At 42.7% G+C, this 18,507-nt stretch overlaps 1 protein-coding gene across 4 annotated transcripts; it reads left to right on the top strand.

The window, feature by feature from the left end:
* Positions 1-3,070: 3,070 nt before the first annotated feature.
* On the top strand, positions 3,071-17,206 carry INSIG2 (insulin induced gene 2). Of its 4 annotated transcripts, XM_017820920.1 has the most exons (7): positions 3,144-3,173; positions 4,038-4,231; positions 7,135-7,473; positions 10,349-10,473; positions 12,690-12,856; positions 13,753-13,852; positions 14,311-17,206. In XM_017820920.1, the coding sequence occupies exons 3-7, from the start codon at positions 7,230-7,232 to the stop codon at positions 14,350-14,352; spliced, it is 678 nt and encodes a 225-aa protein (XP_017676409.1). In that variant the 5' UTR covers positions 3,144-3,173; positions 4,038-4,231; positions 7,135-7,229; the 3' UTR covers positions 14,353-17,206. The 4 variants fall into 4 exon arrangements, with proteins under 4 accessions (XP_017676407.1, XP_017676409.1, XP_017676411.1 ...); XM_017820918.1 differs by lacking the exon at positions 4,038-4,231 and having other exon boundaries at positions 3,071-3,173; XM_017820922.1 differs by lacking the exons at positions 3,144-3,173; positions 4,038-4,231 and adding an exon at positions 3,571-3,731.
* Positions 17,207-18,507: the final 1,301 nt, after the last annotated feature.

Below are 18,507 nucleotides of genomic sequence, written 5' to 3'. Positions count from 1 at the left end.
GCTATGGACACATCTCCAGTCCAGCCAACTGGCCTTGGCTCACTCAACCAGTGTATCAAGCAGTTCTGAAAGCCTTTACAAAATACAGCTTTTAAAAAGCCATTGTTAGAGTCATGAGAGCAATTCCACTTTTTCTACAGGTGTGTGGCTGCTATAGGCTCCTCTGCTTTATATAAAATTTCATGGGCTTTTCATTGTCAAGTCTATATATCCAGAGCAATACTGATGTCCCAAAACTAAGTGCAGAACACTCTGTATCATCTTCTTCTGCAGCCACTGCAATGAAACAACTCCATATTGCTTTCCAAAAGAGATGATTCTCCCATGATGTTTCATAGCAATTCCAGTCAAAGTCAGAGCAAGCGACATTTCTCTGCAGGTCATATCTCTGTCTCCTTTGTCTGCAACACTATTTGCTGATATATTTGTTTTGGCAATTTCCAATTCAGATATGTTTTTGTATGTTTTTCCCTCGTGCTCCTCCCATTTCTGTGCAACAGGACATTGTGCCCTCCAGGATAACCAGATGGGTGTAAGGACTGAGCCTTCAGCTGGTGTAAACTGGCAATGCCATGAAGTCCTTGGAGTTGCAGAGATTTACTCCAACACTGGTTATTCACTTTCTCACATGTTAGTCTTCATACCCTCTAGTAATATGGCTAATATTTATCATATGATAATTTATTTTTTGTAGGAACTTATCTCTTGTAATTTTATAGTGCCAAACACAGCAGCAGACCTGACTGTAACTAATCCAAATTTATATACAAGCCATTACCTGACTATATATATGTGTGTCTAGAGAAGGAAAGATCCAGCGATTATTCACAGTCTCCATCTACTTATGCCATACTTTCCTCTCTAGTGCACACACCTTATGTTCACAAAGTTTCTGATTTCAGGCTTTCTGGTGGTCCTGGTCCTTAAGGCACGGAGTGATAAGGCACTTTGCTCTGCTTCAGGCACATGGCTGGCCAAAGGCATTTATCTGACATTAGGGAAAGCTATTTTATTTGATTGAAACATCTGTTTGTCTTTCTCGATCCAAAATCTGGAGTTCAAGGTCAGCAAAGCAAATATCTAAACCACAGGCAGAGCAAGCAGCTCATTAGGAATTACAATTACTAAGAATAAAAAGACTTTGTTTCTGTGTGACAAAACTCAAAGTTGAATGATTTAAAAATTCATTTATTGCTTATATAAACCACAATGGGTTTCTACTGCTGCAAATGTTTCTGTCTTCCATTCTTAGTATATCTTTTATAGACCCATGTATTCCCCTCTGAGTTTCTATATGTTTGGTGACACTGTTTTTTGCAACATACCAGCACAAAGAAACCACAGTTATGACTAAAGATGCCAATATAGTAAATAGCTACAAATTCCATCCTACCCAGTCATTATTCTGGAAACTACAATGGGATCTGCACGGAACCACTGCAGACTTCATAATATGGGAAGCTCTGTCAAAGCCTTTGCAACGAAATACTAAGCTTGAGGGAATGCAACATTCAAATATTTTTAATAATTGTATTCAAAATCAGTGCAATGAGAAAGGGAAGAGTTCATTAATAATAGAATAATAATGAGTACAATGTTATAAGGAATATATATGAGATATAAATGGCTGTAACAGTATTATTCTCCCATAATCTGCCTCATGTAAATACAATAAATGGTACTTTTTATTGTGATGCCTTTACCAGCAGTTAAGACTGGCTAACACAAGTTGTTTTCTGCTTAACGTTGTACATTCTCCCAATCTGGCAATAAAAATGTGGCTTCTGGAGTAAGGGGATGTGTAATTTTGGACTCAATCAATAAAGCAAGTGCATGGGAAAGTCCTTGTGAGGCCAGGTGCTCAGGACGGCCACAGCGGGGCTGGCAGCGTCAGGTGGGGACAAGGACTTTATCCCCTGTCTGTGCTTGAATGTGTAACAGGGCTGTGGCACAGCCACACCAGTGCACTGAGCCCAGCTGGGAGCATGACATGACCATGGTGCGAATACCCCAATGCCTATGGATCTTGTTTTAATTACAGAACCAATGAATGTTAAGGGGTTGAAAGGGGCCTTAAAGATCATCTAGTCCCAACCTCCTGCCATGGGCAGGGACACCTCCCACTAGACCAGGTTGCTCAAGGCCTTATCCAACCTGGCCTTGAACACTGCCAGGGCTGGGGCATCCACAACCTCTCTGGGCAATCCGTGCCAGGGCCTCACCATCCTCGAAGTAATGAACTTCTCCCTAACATCTAACCTGAATTTGTCCTGAGTAATGTACCCATTACTCCTTGTCCTATCACTACAGCTCCTGATGAACAGTCCCTCTCCAGCTTCCCTGTAGGCCCCCTTCAGATACTGGAAGGTTGCTATGAGAGCTCCACACAACTTTCTCTTCTCCTGGCTGAACAGTCCCAACATCCCCAGCCTGCCATAGAATCACAGAATATGCTGAGTTGGAAGTGACTCATCAGGATCATTGAGTCCAACTCCTGTCCCTGCACGGGACACCCCAAGAATCCCAGCATGTGCCTGGGAGCACTTTCCAAATGCTTCTTGAGCTCTTGTCAGGCTTGGTGCTGTGACCACGGGGAGCCTGTTCCAGTGCTCAGCCACCCTCTAGGTGAAAAGCCTTTTCCTGACATCCAACCTAAACCTCCCTTGGCTTCAGGCCATTCCCTCGGGTTCTGTCACTGGTCACCAGAGTGACGAGATCGGCACCTGCCCCTCCACTTCCCCTGGTGAGGATGTTGAAGACCACAATGAGGGCTCCCCTCAGCCTCCTCTTCTCCAGGCTGAATAGACCAAGTGCCCTTAGCCGCTCCTCATACGGCTTCCCCTCAAGGCACTTCACCATCCTCGCTGCCCTCCTTTAGACGCTAACAGCTTAATGTCTTTCTTATATTGCGGTGCTGAAACTGCACACAGCACTCAGGGTGAGGTGCTCCAGTCCTCTTGCGAACTGCGTGGCGCTCCTCTGGACTTGCTCCAACACCCCCAATTCTGGTCCCCAACGCGTTCCCGAGGCGGATGGGCGCCGTCCCGATGGATACCCGTGCAGACCCCCGCATTCTCTCTCTCCCCCCCGCCCGAGCCCAGCGCGCCCCAGGGCCCGGCGGGCGCTGCGGAGGCTGCGCGGGGCGGGGACTGGCGGAAGATGGCGGAGGCCGAGTGAGTGCCGGGGCTGCGGAGGGGCCGGGCCGGGGCCGCGGGAGGGGGGGACGTGCCGGGCCGGGTGGGTCAGCGGTGCCCCCGGCCGGTCCTGCCCGTGGGCCTCGGGACGGGGGTGACGCCTGGGGGGCGGCAGGCGGACCGTGCCGGGGGCGAGGCGGGGACAGGCCGGCGGGGCCGTTCCCCGGGCGGCAGAGGGACCCTGTGCCCCGCGGGGCTGCCCCGGGCCCGCGGCCCCTCTGCCGGCTCTGCTGGAAGGGCCGGGCCGGGGCGAACCGGGCCGGGGGTGCTGGCGCTGCCCAGGCTGGCAGGGCCCCCGCGGGTCCGGGGCTGAACCGCCGCGACCGAAGAAGGGGGTGGTTTGCTTTTGGCAGGCGACGGATGGTTTCTTGCCATCTCCTGCGCGGTGTTGCTTAAATAAATCTTCTCTTAGTCGGCCCTCGCAACGCCGCGCCGTGCCCGGTGTGTGTGTGCGGTGTCAGGAGTTGTGGATCTCTCCCGGTGCTCCCGGAGAGCCCTGGGGGGCACTTGCAGAACGGACCTTCTCAACAGGAGACAGTTAAGTGACTAAGTGTTTCCAAAATGTCTAAGGTGGTAATTTACTCCTTAAGTGTTTGTGCAACGCCAGACACCGTGTTTACGCCTTGCACGGTGTGTTGGAAGGAAGGCTTGGGAAGCGCAGCTGAGGCTCTGGCAGTGCCAAGCCTGTAGCTTTCAGTGTGGTGTTACAGTTGTGAATGAGCAGTCCCAAGAGACACAGGCTCAGAAATCGTGTTGGTTCAATATGTGATCTATTCCCATCTGAGAGGAAACACTCAGTAAAAAATAAGTCTTAAAAGGAGACATTGTCTTCTCTGTCTGCAGGCGCAGTAGCCTCCCAGTCCAGGAGGAGGAGGTGATGTTGCCTTTAGAGATCTTAGTTTCATTTTCATGAAAAGTGATGACACTAAATATCTTTGCTGAGCCAGAGCTGTCTGAGGCACTGAGGAATTTTTCATGAGCATTGGTCACCTTGCTCCATTCCCCTGTTACTCTGTGGCATGCCAGAAGGCCGTAAGGTCAGTGGAAAATTTAGAAACTGGGATAAAACAAATAGAAATGATACGTGTGGGGTGAGAAACCACCAGGTGAAAATTACTGCTACTTTAGGACCTTGAACATCTACCAATGTGTACCCACTCGGGTGCCCTCGCTGTGGTCAGGCTGTTTACCTGGTAGTAAAAATCTGTTGCTGGTGCCTTGTATGACTTGCAGCTGCAGTGGTTGTATAAGAGCAGTGAATGATTTCGTTGAGTAGCAAAGTCCTCTGATGTTTTGCTAAACCTTCACAATTAAATATATGTTTGCTGAATGACAAATAAAAGGAAATTGGATAAATGCAGGTTTCCTAGTCTGAAACTGGTTTATGCGAGACTAAAACTGGACTTTTCTCAGTCATCAGCATTTCTAGAAAAAAAACAATAACATTTGATTTGTGTTTACATCAGTATTGCCGTGCGGGACAGTTGATGATTCTTAATTTGGTTGAAGATTCCTGTAGTTGAAGAATTACAAAAAGCAGAGTCTTGTTAGAGGGACATATCAAGAGATAGTATAAAAGGGGGAAATAATTGCTGTGGGGAAATTGTTAATAGATTTCATCAAAGACTGGAGGCTTGGGCCGATCTCTCTCAGTATTTGGGGGTTGGAACTAGGTGATCTTTAAGGTCTTCCAACCCAAAGCACTCTATGGTTCTATTTTAGTTGATGACATTGGTGCACAAAATAGGATGCAGTAATCTTGCTTGCTGAGGACCCAAAGCTGAGAACCGTTTTGAGGGCCAAAGAGGACTGGGAGATTGTGCAGGAAAGATGGAATGACGTTGAGTGTCAGAGTAAATAACACCTGAAATGCAGCATGCAAGGTTTGGGGCTGGTAGCAGGGAACAAGGACTTCAGTAACATGAAAGAAGAGACACTGGAATGTAGTAATGGATCATGGGACATGAGCAAACCACTTTATGACTGAAAAAAGAAACCATGATCCTGTATGCTGCAAAACTGCTCGTTATAGAGAGACACAAAGGTGTGAACTTTCTTGTACGTCAGTTGTGGTCATGTATTTAAAAAAAAGGGATGTGGAGGTTTCAGGAAATGCCAAAAGCTGTTGGGATGGAGAAGTAAGTACAGAGTCAAGGGTTTAACTTGTTTTCCTAGGCAAGCTAAAGCTTAGAAGGGACATAACAGTTTGAAAGCCCCCATTAGGCACAATATTCCTGCAGAGTTTGTAACTGGGACCTACAGCCTCCAATGCTATGTATTGAAAAGACTCATGTAAATTCTGAGAATTCCTGTGATCATCTGTTGGGCAAGCCCTCAGGGATACAGGGGAGACTCTCAGCTGAAATAGTGATGTATTTGTGTTTCCATGCTTTCTTTCCTGGAGGCTAAACGTATTATCCAAGCTCCACTTATCCAAGCAACCAAGCCATGTCATCCGGAGGAGGGGAAAAAAATCTGGAGCACCTCCTTTTTGCTTGAGGGAAGTGTGTTGCAGTGCCAGTGCCAGTGCCAGTGTGAGTCAGGAAGCAGACTGAGAAGCCAGACACCTTGTTTGTCCTCTGTCCCCCTAAGAGATGCTCATTATTACAAATAATGTGGAGAATCAGCTGTGCAGAAGAGATCCTGTGTTCTCAGGAAGACACTGCTGCCTCCCCAGATTGCCAGTGGGAAGCTGCATGTGATCAGAACTTTTTTTTTTTCCTTTTTTTTGTTGCCTGTTGGAACCTTTTCCATCTGATGGAGGATGCCATGGTGTGGCATTGCATCTTCTGTGCAGTCACTTGGAGTATCTTACGTAGCCTGGATGTTTTTAACTTCCCTTTCAGCTTTCAGTCATCAAAACTGAATGCTGTGTCCTCTGCCCTGCTGCTGCATCTTCAGAGAGCTTCCTCTGGATCTGCTGGAGCCAGGGAGGAAGGGAGATGGATGTTCTGGTTTGGCTCCCCATGTGCCATAAATAAGAGTTAACAGAAGCCGCCACTGGCTGGCAGTTTCAAATTTAAAAACAATGTCAGGGCTTTTTTTCTGAAGTTCCAGGTGGCTAAGCTGTCTATCAAAATCGTTGTTATACATGAATGTGGCACTGAATTCATGTATAACAAGACTTTTGATGGACAGGTTTTTTTAAAAAAGAGTGATTGGGATGGGAACTCTGCCATTCCTGTAGTGCCTGCAGTTACTCACGTAGGACGCTGCCGAGTGCACGGGCAGGCGGAGCTCCTTTTACCTTCACCCTCAGGTGCTTTTGTGCCTGATTACAGTTATGGTTTGAAATAATATATGGCAGTTTTCACCAAAAGTGTGTTACTTGGGCAAATATTTCTCTGTATTGCGGTTACTGCTCTGGTTTGCCAAGTTGTTCGCACTTACCAGGGGTTACAAAATGTGCTCGCTGCAGGATTGTTGAAATTCTGACTCCATCCTGAAAATTATTTTTCAGATTTCACTTTCCAGTTGAGAAATGTTTTCTGGCATCTCTTCAGGAAGAGAGATCTATGAACCTCTGTGGCTGACGTGGAATTAAGGGCTGTGTTTACTTGCTTCTGAATTACATAATCTCCAGTTGTTGCTTAAAGGAGGGGAGAAAAACAATTTATTGTTACTACAAAGCAAGCCTTTCTTCCATCTGATACCAGTTTCATTTCTTCCCCTCCTGACTGGTTTCACATTCCTAGCTGTCCCATACCACGTGTTTCCTCCTCTGTCTCCTAATAGACAAAGCTATTTGTAAAACCTGTTTTCTTCGTAAGTTGTTTTTGCAGCTGTGGTTGTTTCTGCTCTCAAATGACTAATTGCCTCCTCAAAAAATTCAGAAAAAAATACAATAGACATTTTTTTAACCAAATCTCCAAATAATTTAAGAGAAATATATGTAATGTTTCTTATATCTGCACTTTCACCCTTTTTTATTATTTTTCAGGGTTTGGGTGTCTCCAAATTGAAGAGTCAACGTACCGATTACAAGTGAATCCTTCTCAGTCAGCCTGTTGGATGCCTCTGAGAATATAAGAAGTCATGGCAGAAAATGATGCAATGCCAACCTTACCAAAAAAGTGTGGTCCATATATTTCATCTGTAACCAGTCATGGCATGAATTTGGTAATTCGTGGTATAGTGCTGTTTTTTATTGGCGTATTTCTTGCATTAGTATTAAACTTGCTTCAGATCCAGAGAAACGTTACTCTCTTCCCCCCTGATGTGATCACCAGCATCTTCTCCTCGGCTTGGTGGGTACCACCTTGCTGTGGCACAGCATCAGGTAAGTTCAATCATGTGTGTGTGCCTAGCATGGAGATGAAAAAGTGGAGAGGGAGGTAGATAGTTACAAAAAGCTATATAAGAGGTGGGGAAGGTACAAATTTCTCTTCCATCGTCACTGCCCTTTTTGAGCTGTTACTGTCCTTTCTGATCTCCCGTGTGTGTACACAAATATGCATGTATCCAGAAATTGTTGTTCTGCAATTTTGTCTTATTGTACTGTTGTTAGCACAGCAATTTTTCTGCTTTTTTTGCTGGGGTAGAGTGCAAGTTCAACAGACTTGAGAAGGTGGTGCCACATGTAACCTGGAGGCTGGATTACAGGAATGTGCTCTCAGACAGCCCTTGAAAATACCCCAACACTGTCAGACTGTGCATCACACAGTGCCTTGTTTGAGCACAGCAGACTACCCTGAGCAATACTCTGTTTTGTCGTCCAGCTTTCCATTTGTTCCTTGTTCCAGCTGGAGGTATGGCTTTAGCTCCATGGAGCTGGGAGCCCTGATGTGTCTCCAGAGCTTAGGGCAGGCAGGCAGCTTATAGTTGTAGAGGCACAGAGCAGAACAGAGCACCTCAGATGATGTGAACATGCTCCATTTCTCCCATGACCACGTAGGGAGTTGAGGTTTTTGTGTGTTTAACTAGTTTAAGTGAGATGTATGTCCACCGTAGGTAGTAAGAAATATCCCCTTTCCCTCTTCTTTCAACTATCGAGGCATATTCTATGTTACAAGCATGATAGGATTAGACTTTCTACTTGGCTCTGAAAATCACTGATCTGTGGGTCAGTTTCCGGCTTTACTAAGGAAATATTCTTAGCAGCCAGTACTGGAGCATTCTGCTTTGGTGAAACTGTTAGTTGTAGGCAATATCTTCCTAGAAGTCAGTTTTAATAAGATTGAGAAGCTCGTGATTCTGGGTAGTAATGTGAGTCAATAAACTTGTTTTCAAGATGGCATCACTGTTTTGCTAATGGTAATATTTAAGCCTGGTTTTTTTCCTAGCTTTTTTTTTAATACCTTCTTGAATTTACTACACCCAGATATCATCGAGGAGCTTAATTTGAAAGAAAACCCTCCAAACAGCTTGCTGAATACGTCAGTTGTGTTCTCCAGTGGAAATGCATTTGGCATATTATGGTGGCAGTTATGTACCTGCTTTATCTGCTAGTTGTCTTAGTCCTTTTCCTGTTATCTTGCCAAGATTGTTGATTATGTTTTGGTTCGTATTCTCTATTTGCTGCATTTTTTTTTCATGCTTTAAACTGACTGTCTTGACAAATATTTCTGATAAAGATTTGATCTTTTATATGTATGGAGTAATGGAGGTTGAAGTGACAGAATACCAGCTTGCAATAGCAGCAATGCACAAGGTTTGCAGTGTTTACTGAAGTGTTTGCACCAGAAGCTGTTTGCATCAGGCTGCACTTTGTGCTCTCTTGGGTAATCTGAGGACACTGCAGCTGTGAGTGGGAACTTGTGAAGGTTAGGTCTTGCCATCATCTCACAAGAAACTCGTGGGCCTCTCTGGATCTGGTGGGTTGGTGGTTTTGATGAAAAGACTGGATAAGGCTTGTAAATTGTAGTCAGTCACTTGCTAGGCAGTTGCACTACTTGATTTTAAGCCACCTGATTTAAAGATATTACAGACTTAATTGGCTTTTCCCATCAGGAGTCACTCCTGTTGAGGTGTTCAGGTTCTTTTTTTTCATTATCAGTCTTCTCCATTTTCTTCCCCTATCTTCTCTGCTAGCATACATACAGGGAATCTCTGTGGTAAATACTGATAATTCACCCATTTTCTTACCATTTGTACGTGCACAGCCTTCCTGGAATTGGCGTGAACATTTCTCTGCAGTATGGTTTATTATTATAAACAGAATAAAGGTATTTTGCATATTTATAATCAGTGGTGATCGAGGCTGCATTCAGAGAAGTCCTTTCATCCATCACCGTTATTAGTCATGAGTTTGGCCCAAGGCCTTTGGCAAGAAAATTGCTCAGGGAGGTTTTTTTTTCCGCTCCAGCTTTACTGATGATTTATTTTCCCGAATCCTGGAGATCAGTTTCCTCTGTGGCAGAATAAAGAGCATTTGTGGTGTTACCCCCAGCAGTGTGCTGGACTGAGAGCACTGGAGTCTGTACTGATGGCTCAGACTCTGCCACGCTCCTGCCACACCAGTGTAACATTATGCACCATTGTTAGTCCTCAGTGGGGTTGGTAACAGTCTTTTTAGCTGCAGTTGCAGTAGAGAACACGTTTATGAGGAAATACTGAAAGAGCATCACAATTCCCTGGGGCTGGAAGTCCTGTTTGTTTTCTGTATTCAACAGCTGCCATAGGCTCTTGGTTTTCTCTCTTCTGGGTGAGCTTGATAGTGAGCATTGAAGAAGAGAAAAACATTATCTAAACAAAACCTGCTTGTAACAACAACAAAAGAAAAAACAAAATACCACACTCTGCCCGTACTGTGGTGTGTTTGTTTTGCAGTTATTTAAACATGTATGTTTGATATGTGTGGCTTTCAAAAGTGCCACCCTGCAGGTTATCACTGTTCTTCCTGAACTGCAATGCAGATTTTGGTGTGGGGGAGAGCTCTGTCATCCTCTGCCCCTAGTTCAAATTGTCTCTGTACTGCTCCTTCTGCCAGGTCACTGCTGCAGTGGTCGAAGATGCTGCTGAAGTTTTACAGGGCTTTTTTAAATAATGAAATTCTTTGAAATTCCTCTTTGTTTACAATGTATGTTTTTGTGCTATTTATCCTTGCAGGTCTGTTTTAGTAGTGATTATGATGGTCAAAGTCTGGATAGTCTTTATTTTAGTTAAATGTTGCAGTGCTTTAACTTCTGGGCCTTTTTTCTTTCCTGTCTCCACAGCTGTGATTGGGTTATTGTACCCCTGCATGGACAGACATCTGGGAGAGCCACATAAGTTCAAGAGAGAATGGTCCAGTGTAATGCGATGTGTAGCAGTCTTTGTGGGAATAAATCATGCCAGTGCTGTATCCTGTGTTCAGATGAAATTGGTGATAACAAATGGGTTTCCATGAAAAAAAAATCACACAGTCAGTCACGTGAATTGTTAGTAAAGATATAACATGCAGAGTTTTTGCAAGGGACATGTAGAATATGTGTTAGTGTCAAACTGTTGTAGCAGTGTTGGAGGTTATAAGTCTCAGGTCTTTTTTTTTTAAAATCTTTTCATAAGAAATGTCTCAAATATTAGGCTTTGTCTTACTTAGATTCTTTATTTTCTTTGAAAAATTAAAGTAAGTGTAGGAAAATATTCATGTGGTAGGTATTACAGAAAAGTGCTTTAAGACATTCCAAGTTATGTCCTTTTAACACCACAGTAAGAGGTTGAATCCCAGTTTTGAGGTCATCAGTGAAGCACATGCACTTTGCAAAGAATGGGGAAAACTCAGGACAGGAGTACTCAGGACTATACAACTCAAGGAAGCGTTGTTACCCCATTCTGCAAACAATGCCTTCCTTGATGCCAAGAGAGTAGTTCTCATTCCTGTGGTCATTCAGTAAGAGCAATTAGTATACTCCTCCTAATTGTGTAGCTGCTCAGATACATCCTGGCACAAGTGAGCTCAAAGGTGTCCCCTCTGAAGCAGCTGGGGACATGCTGGGTGACAGGGTGCTTTTCTCATGGACTGGTGCACCTTACTGGCAGTGCTGAGAGGTTTTCTGTAGTCATGTCTAGTGCACTCTCTGTCAGCTAAAGCCAGTATCTGTTTGTGAAAACTGGGGTCTTGTAGAGTAATCAGAAAGGAAGTTGATCATCTCTGAGATGCTTGTCTCCATCAGTGTCAGGTCCAACACAGTTCACAAAAACAGTACTAAGAAGTGCTGACCACCTGCTACTGTCTCCTCATTCCCAGGAAGGGGGCAAGTTAAGTGAAAGATGGGAAAGCAGGCTGAATTCCCACTGAGGTGGCTTGGCCATCAGATGAGTTTTGTTGTTTTTTGGTGGTGTTCCACTGCTCTCCAGAATGGCCGGATGAGCTGGAGCTGGAGCTGCCAAGGCTCCGAGTCACTCCCTCTGTCCCTCACAAGCCTCGCTCTCCTTGCCAAAGATGCACTAGTCTGGTGCTGTGGTTCTCACTGACCTGGCCTGTACCTGTTGGGTGAGCACATGCAACTTTGCTGCTTTTAAGAAATACAAGAGAGTTGGCACCACCTCTCTGCTTGGGTCTGGTTATTTACAGCAAACTTTCTGCAGTTCTCTAACAGCTGTTACCCATATTTCAGGATGTCAGCAACATACTGTCTGTATTTCCTCCTTGACAACTCTCCAGTCTGCTTTCTCTTCAGCTATTGCCAATTCTGCACATTGCCATGTTTGGTGAGGGTTTTGGTCTTGTTTGATACTTTTTCTGATGCTGTTGATTTTTATCCTGTCATTATTTCAGTTAGTGAAGCTTCTTTCTCATTTCCTCTAGGTCTCTCTCCAGATTTTTGTGTTTTTTATATTGTCATCCCATAAATTTGCTTTCAGGCTTATGAAATATGACAGCCTCCTTTTTAATTATCTGTTTTGGACAGGAGTAGGGAGGATGGGTTAGTGTTTCCAAAACATTTTGAAGGATGTGAAACACTACAAAGGTATCTGGAATGACTTCATGCTTCTGTCACAAAGCTGACAAAACTGACTTTCTATGTTGATTTATGTGAACACTTCCAGTAATATTTAAATTTTATTTCATAAAAAACATTAACATTTTAATGTTGAGCTTTATGTAAAGTGTCATTTAAATAAACAAATTGCAATTAATTAAGAGTGATAAAAACCTTTTTTTGGTAAATCCCTGTCACTTGGAGAAGTCTAATGCTAGATTTGTTTTCATATCTAGTGTAATAAAGGACGAGGTGAGGATGAGATGTTCTTACTCTTAACAGTAATGTGTGCATTGTGTGTCTTTCTAAAATGCTTGCATTCTCTGGTAGGTTTAGAGTATCTTTGCTCTTCTACAGGGCCCAGACCCTAAAATCTGAACAAGTGTCATAAGTTTTTAGTTTCCCAATATATTGACAACTTTTACAACGCTTATTTTCTCACACCTGTAGCTGTGTGAGAGCTGACACAGGTAATGCTGTATTTTTTTAGTAGTATTTTTTCTTTTGTGCCAAAATATGATAAACAGAATGAAAAAAATTACTTTACACTTGTATATAGTATTTCCAAACTTATCCTTAACAACCAGCACAGAAGGTGGATTTTGCCAACAATATCCAGCTGTCTCTCACATTAGCAGCACTGTCGATTGGGCTGTGGTGGACATTTGATAGATCACGGAGTGGCTTTGGCCTTGGAGTGGGAATTGCTTTCCTGGCCACATTGGTATCACAGCTTCTTGTGTACAATGGAGTTTATCAGTAAGTATTTGCTCTCTTAAGATTAAATTATAGTATTCTGAACCTGTAACATAAAATCAGAATAACTGAAAGGGTATGATTTGACATGATTTCCAAAGCTGTCAGCACCTAATTTTGAGCACAGCATAAATTGGACTGTTTATGAAAGCTGTTATGTGTGTGAGAAATCTAGTTGGAAGTTGCTAATTGAAATAAAATTAGTACCTTACTGTTGCAAAGCAATTTAAATTTAGTAGTAGAATGGCTAAGGCTTAAGTAAGAGGGTAGGCCTAGAAAGCAACACTTTACAGTAGTGAGTTAAGCAACAGCCTTGTTCGTGGGAATAGAATGTGCTGAAGAAGTAGAAACAATAATCAAAAGATTTAGTCAAGCATGTACGTAACGATTTTTACCTTAGATGTGGTAAGGGTCTGTTAAACAGTTTCTAGGGGGTAAGACAACTTAAGCAGATTTATGATTAGAGTAGATGATTGTTAATTGTTATAAACTACTGCACCTGGTTTGCTGTAGAAACTGTAATTGTTTTTGCCATGAGAACTAAATGTAAACTCATTTGTGTATAAAAGCTGAACTGAGAACGAGGGTCGTTGGAATCCTGCTTTTGGGGCGCTAGCCCACAGGTTCCCGAGCCCTGAATAAAGCACCGCATAAACCAGCACTCTGTTGGTTTGTGTCTTTGTTTACGGGCAACATTACCAATAATGTAACATGCTTTTTTCAGTTGAGTAGATGCAGCTATAATCAATAAGAAGCCTCCTTTGTTGTTTTCTGCAAGTAATTAGATTTCTATAATATGTATCTTTCTGAGTTGAAATGTCCTAATATAATTTGCCTTGTGGTTGGAGGACTCTCTGTATTGCACAGTGTTGAGCTCAAAAATGTATGTTCTTTTCCAGATACACGTCTCCAGATTTCCTCTATGTTCGTTCCTGGTTGCCATGTATATTTTTTGCTGGTGGAATAACTATGGGCAATATTGGCAGGCAGCTGGCAATGGTGAGTGTGGAGGAGAGGGTTGATTGCCTTCTAGTAAAAGTCTAAATGTCTTTGTAATTTCTTCCTCCATATATACCAACCAGCTATTTGACTCGTGGGTGTGCAGTAAGGTAGAAATCAGTAATCATTGCTTTTCCTGTTGTTCAAAGCACAGCCTATGCTTTGCTCTGCACACTCTGTTACATACTTTTAGGTCCTGAAAGGACCGGGAGCTAAATAAGAGCTGATGTATTTGGGGAAAAGTCAGGCCATCCCCCAAATCTGACCTGTTCTATCTGCTGCTCAGGGAGACAGAAATTGCAGCCACCAGTGTGTGCACAGAACCTGGGAGACCAAAGTCATGTGGGTGAAGTTTAAGAAGAGCTGTTTTATTACCCATTTTGTAGAAAACTCACTCTCATAAGTCTTTTTCATGATTTATGTAAATTAATATTGTTTTGTCAACTTCTGTTTTTCAGTATGAATGCAAAGTCATTGCAGAGAAGTCTCACGAGGACTGAGAGGAAACAATATGCACCGTTTAAACAGGAAAATTTCTGACAAATGACTGTTGGAGGAGCATAAGGAACACTTGACTATGAAATTGCCAAAATGCAATTTTTTTTCCCTTGAGTGGTATACTTTACTGCAATCTGTGATTGCTGCTTCTATAGAAACCTTGATGTCTGATTTTGATTACTGTGAAGTTATAATAGTATGCAATACATTTGACAATATTGGTTCAATTATAGGATTCTTTTTTTCCAAATCTAAACAGTTTACCATAAATTCCTGTTTGTCCATAATGTTGCAGTGCCAAACTGAACCTTTGCACTATGTTTCTGTAGCTGAAACTTCTTGCTTCACTTTATCTTGAAAGTTTTGAGGAATATATTCTAAACAGCTAGTGAAAGACAGGGGGTTCAAATTTCAGAATGAAGATCTCTTTCCATGATGATAGCCCATAATATCTGTATGAAATTTATGGATTACAGGTGAGCTTTGATGCAATAAGTAACTGATTTATGCCTATTAACACACTGTATCATTCTTCTTACACACAGGTGAGGAAACAATACAGGTTACGTGGGTTATTGCTGTAGCATTTCATTGGTCTGTGGTACGTGCCCAATATCACAGAATACAGAAATGGAAACTGAATCTAGAAATTACTTGCTGTTTTTCCACTGGTACAACCAGTATACATGTTTGTGTATGAATTTATTGTCACGTGTGGACAGATTTTGAAACTACCCGCGTGCACAACGTGATACAGTTTGGGTTATTCTTGTACAATCCTTTAAGCTGATTTGTGTGGTTAGAAAAAAAAATCTTAGGGAGTTTTTACTGCAAAATTTAATTCTGCTGAAGTAAATCAGCCACTACCATATAGTGTCATAAACCCCTCCATTACCAATGTTACTCTTGATAGTCCTTGCCTACCACCTGCTCTGTTGGCAGGGAGCAGCAGGAGGAGGCCAGGCTGTATTTTAGGTGCCGATGTAGCTCTTGTTTCTGTGGCTGTGTCCAGACAACCATAAATGCATTTGTTCTTACAGCAGTTTTCTGGGGCAGAAAAATGTTTTACCTCTGTTTTACAGGTACCCGTGCACAGAAAGCTTGGCAGGACAGCGAGCTGAAATAGGCTGTGTGCTAATCAGTTCCCTTCTTAAGAAGGATTTCAGTTTGTGACCCATATTTGGGGGCATATGTGGAATTTCCTCTTGGCTTTGCAGCTCCCTTTTAAGATCATGAGATAAAAGAACTTGTGCAACAAGGCAGAAAGCAGACTTCAAGAGGACACTGCTAACCTGTGCCTGCAGTGAATTTGGCATGGGATGTCTCCACTTTGTTTTCCTCTTCTGTCTTTCTTGATGATGTTTTAATGTATTTGTTTTCCTTTTTTGTCTTGAAGTACTGTTTTTTAAGTCTTCCATGAAAGGTTTATAAGACATGTTACAGTCACCTAGGGAGGCTGGAGTTGGTCCAAAGAACACGTAGATGTTTAGACAAGTTTTTATTAACGTGTGAATGTGTTGTACATGAAGCCTGTACACGAAGCTTGAACTAGGCAACTCTTTTTCAGTCTTATCTGCTTACCTCCAAGTCTGAAAGGTATGGAATGGAGTGGTCACGGAAGGAAACTTTATTGAATGGGGAATTGTAAATGTGAAAAACAAGTGTGGTATAAAGAGCTTGGTTCTGCAGCTCCACAAAGTATCATCAGCTTGTCATGGTTCCGTGGCAGTTCAGCACCAACAGCACATGATCGTGGGATAATGTTTCAGGAAAGCACGTACAGAGGTGCTTTGCTTTAAGCAGAGGTAGAACATGTTTAAGTAGATCCCTGACTAGAGGTTTTCTCTTAACCAAACCATATGGCAATAAGAAGCGTTTTATTAATAAAACCAGGAAACTGGGTACAAATGACGGGTGAGTTTCTTTAGGTAGGCTCTGGTGATTCGCTGAAGAAGCTGTTGGGTCTCTCTCTTACAGTATTTCACCTCATCCACCTTCTTTGCTTCAACAAATGCCTTCAGCTTGGTGGGCCCGTGCAGCATGGTGGGCAGCATGATTGGGCAGCATGACTGGCATAAAAATTCAGATATTTCTTATCCTAACTGTAGAGAACACATGGTACCTCAGTAGCCAGTGTGCTGACTTGGTAAACAATGTAGTTTCATCATGACCAGTGAGTGTGTACAACTGGAGATGAGTCGCTTTTGTTATTCACTTGGTGGTAGAACTGCTATTACCTGCCAGTCTTGATACTTAGACAGAAGCAGCCTTGTGTATGTTAAAATGTGCAGTATGTGAGAAGTGGTTATTGTGCATCTGTGGCACCCACTTTACGGCACTTTGCACTCAGATTCAGCTAAACCTGGTTAGACTGTGCTGTCTGCTAACGTTTAAATTTCATTTTGGAAATTTTAAGCATGTTGTGAAAAGGCAGCAATCATCCAAAATAAATTTGGGTGGAGTCCTTTATTATACGTGTCTTACTGTTTTTGTTCTTATTTGACTAACATCAATACAGGATCACGTTGTGGGTGTCCTGTTGTTTCAAACTGTGCTGTAATTTTGTGGCTGATGTGTTCAAACCCTGGAAAAGGTTCATGATGAAAATGCTGACGGCCTTAACTTTAGTGGTGGGAACATGCTGCTACTGTATAGCATGTCATTTTAACATTATAACATTATAACATTAGACTCTTAAAAATGTTGTTCAGTAGAGAATGAATAAGCTATATTTTCTATACAACTTTATAAGCACTATAACCTCTTCACCAATTAAGCATTGTAAAGTCTATGCTGTTTAAACTGGCAAATTGCCGATAAAAGCAAAATGTGCATTAAATACAATTCCAACCTTGATTGATAGGTTTCTTCTTCCTTTAAGAAATTACACTGATTTTTAAAATACACTGAGTTGCCTTCTATCAGCAATCTCTTAATAATTTTGACCATTTTCCTGGCATATTGGTTGCACACCTGCCTAGAAATACTGAAAAAGAAGCAGGCAAGATCAAATCGGCCATGATTCTATCTTAATTAGCATACTGAGCAACCTTGGAAAATCTGCCCTTTTGAATCTGCAGTGGGAATAAGTCAGATAACTCCCCTTGCAATACAGAAAATAGAGATTTAGATATAAATAGCTGCTATGAATATGAAAAAACCCCACCCAGAAATGACAGAGAAACTCTTTAATATATTTGTGTTTATTAATGTTCCGGTCTGGATATGAAGTGAATGTTATTCTGCTATTCACAGACTCAATTCATTATGCCTATTGCTCTCTCTCAAAAAAGATGTGACCAATAGAGGTTTGGAAATGTGTAATGGAAAAGTGTCCAGGCAGAGGTGAGTAAAGGGTGGGAAGAGAAGTTCGTGGAGGTTTGAGATGCAGTCCCACAGCAGGACAGAACCACAACTGAAAGTTGGAAGGAGTGCAGCGAGTAAATGGAAAAATCCCCTGTTTGTGTTGGCAGCCTGTGACCCAAAATTCCTAACTCTAATTTCAAAATGCAGCATCTTGGGCGTGCCAAGTGTCTGACCAGGCAAATTACAGCCAGGGATAGACATAGCCATAATTTTGGATAGTAAGCACTAAGATCAACCAAAAGCACACAAGCAAAGGTGTTTTGCTGGAAACTTAACCTCTCCCTTTCATCTGCAACCTCTCCATGAGGAATGGAAACGCCCGGTCCTTCCAGCCCAAGGGTATCAAAAGGAAAGTTGCCTATTTTGGGGAGAATATTCCAACTGCTGAGCTGCCAGGCTCTCACAAAACACATCTTGTGCTGCTTTATAACACAGCTGCCCTAAGCAGTCAGGAGAAGAGTAAATAAAGAAACTTTTCCTCTGTATCTTCTGTACTTCCCTGCTGCCATCTGGCTGGGAGCTGCCATGGGGACCTGTGGGCATACACCAGTCTTCCCTCTTTATCCTTCCCGGTATGTAAGGAAGGAACATAATTTCACCAGCTCATCACCCCGGACGTTTTGCATATGCTTTTTACATTTTGGAGCAGTGTTACCAATGATTCCAATATAACCTCTGGAAATGATGTTAAATATCAAATGCAATGCTTATGAAAATATGAGCACAGCTGGGCAGAGGGAACGCATGTCTTGCCGTGGGGAATAGCGATCCAATGCTGTTAGTTTTGATGC

This window comes from Lepidothrix coronata, unplaced genomic scaffold (genome assembly GCF_001604755.1).
Source record: "Lepidothrix coronata isolate B3197 unplaced genomic scaffold, Lepidothrix_coronata-1.0 Scaffold86, whole genome shotgun sequence".
In the NCBI taxonomy this organism is placed as follows: Eukaryota; Metazoa; Chordata; class Aves; order Passeriformes; family Pipridae; genus Lepidothrix; species Lepidothrix coronata.
This window is presented reverse-complemented; position numbering and strand designations above follow the sequence as displayed.

What these genes read in the sequence shown, in the direction of transcription:
- INSIG2 (XM_017820918.1), top strand. Translation starts at nt 7,230, where the DNA reads ATGGCAGAAAATGATGCAATGCCAACCTTACCAAAAAAGTGTGGTCCA. An exon ending in TTGCTGTGGCACAGCATCAG is followed by an intron (nt 7,474 to 10,348) that starts GTAAGTTCAATC and finishes CTGTCTCCACAG; the next exon opens with CTGTGATTGGGTTATTGTAC. An exon ending in TTGGCAGGCAGCTGGCAATG is followed by an intron (nt 13,853 to 14,310) that starts GTGAGTGTGGAG and finishes TCTGTTTTTCAG; the next exon opens with TATGAATGCAAAGTCATTGC.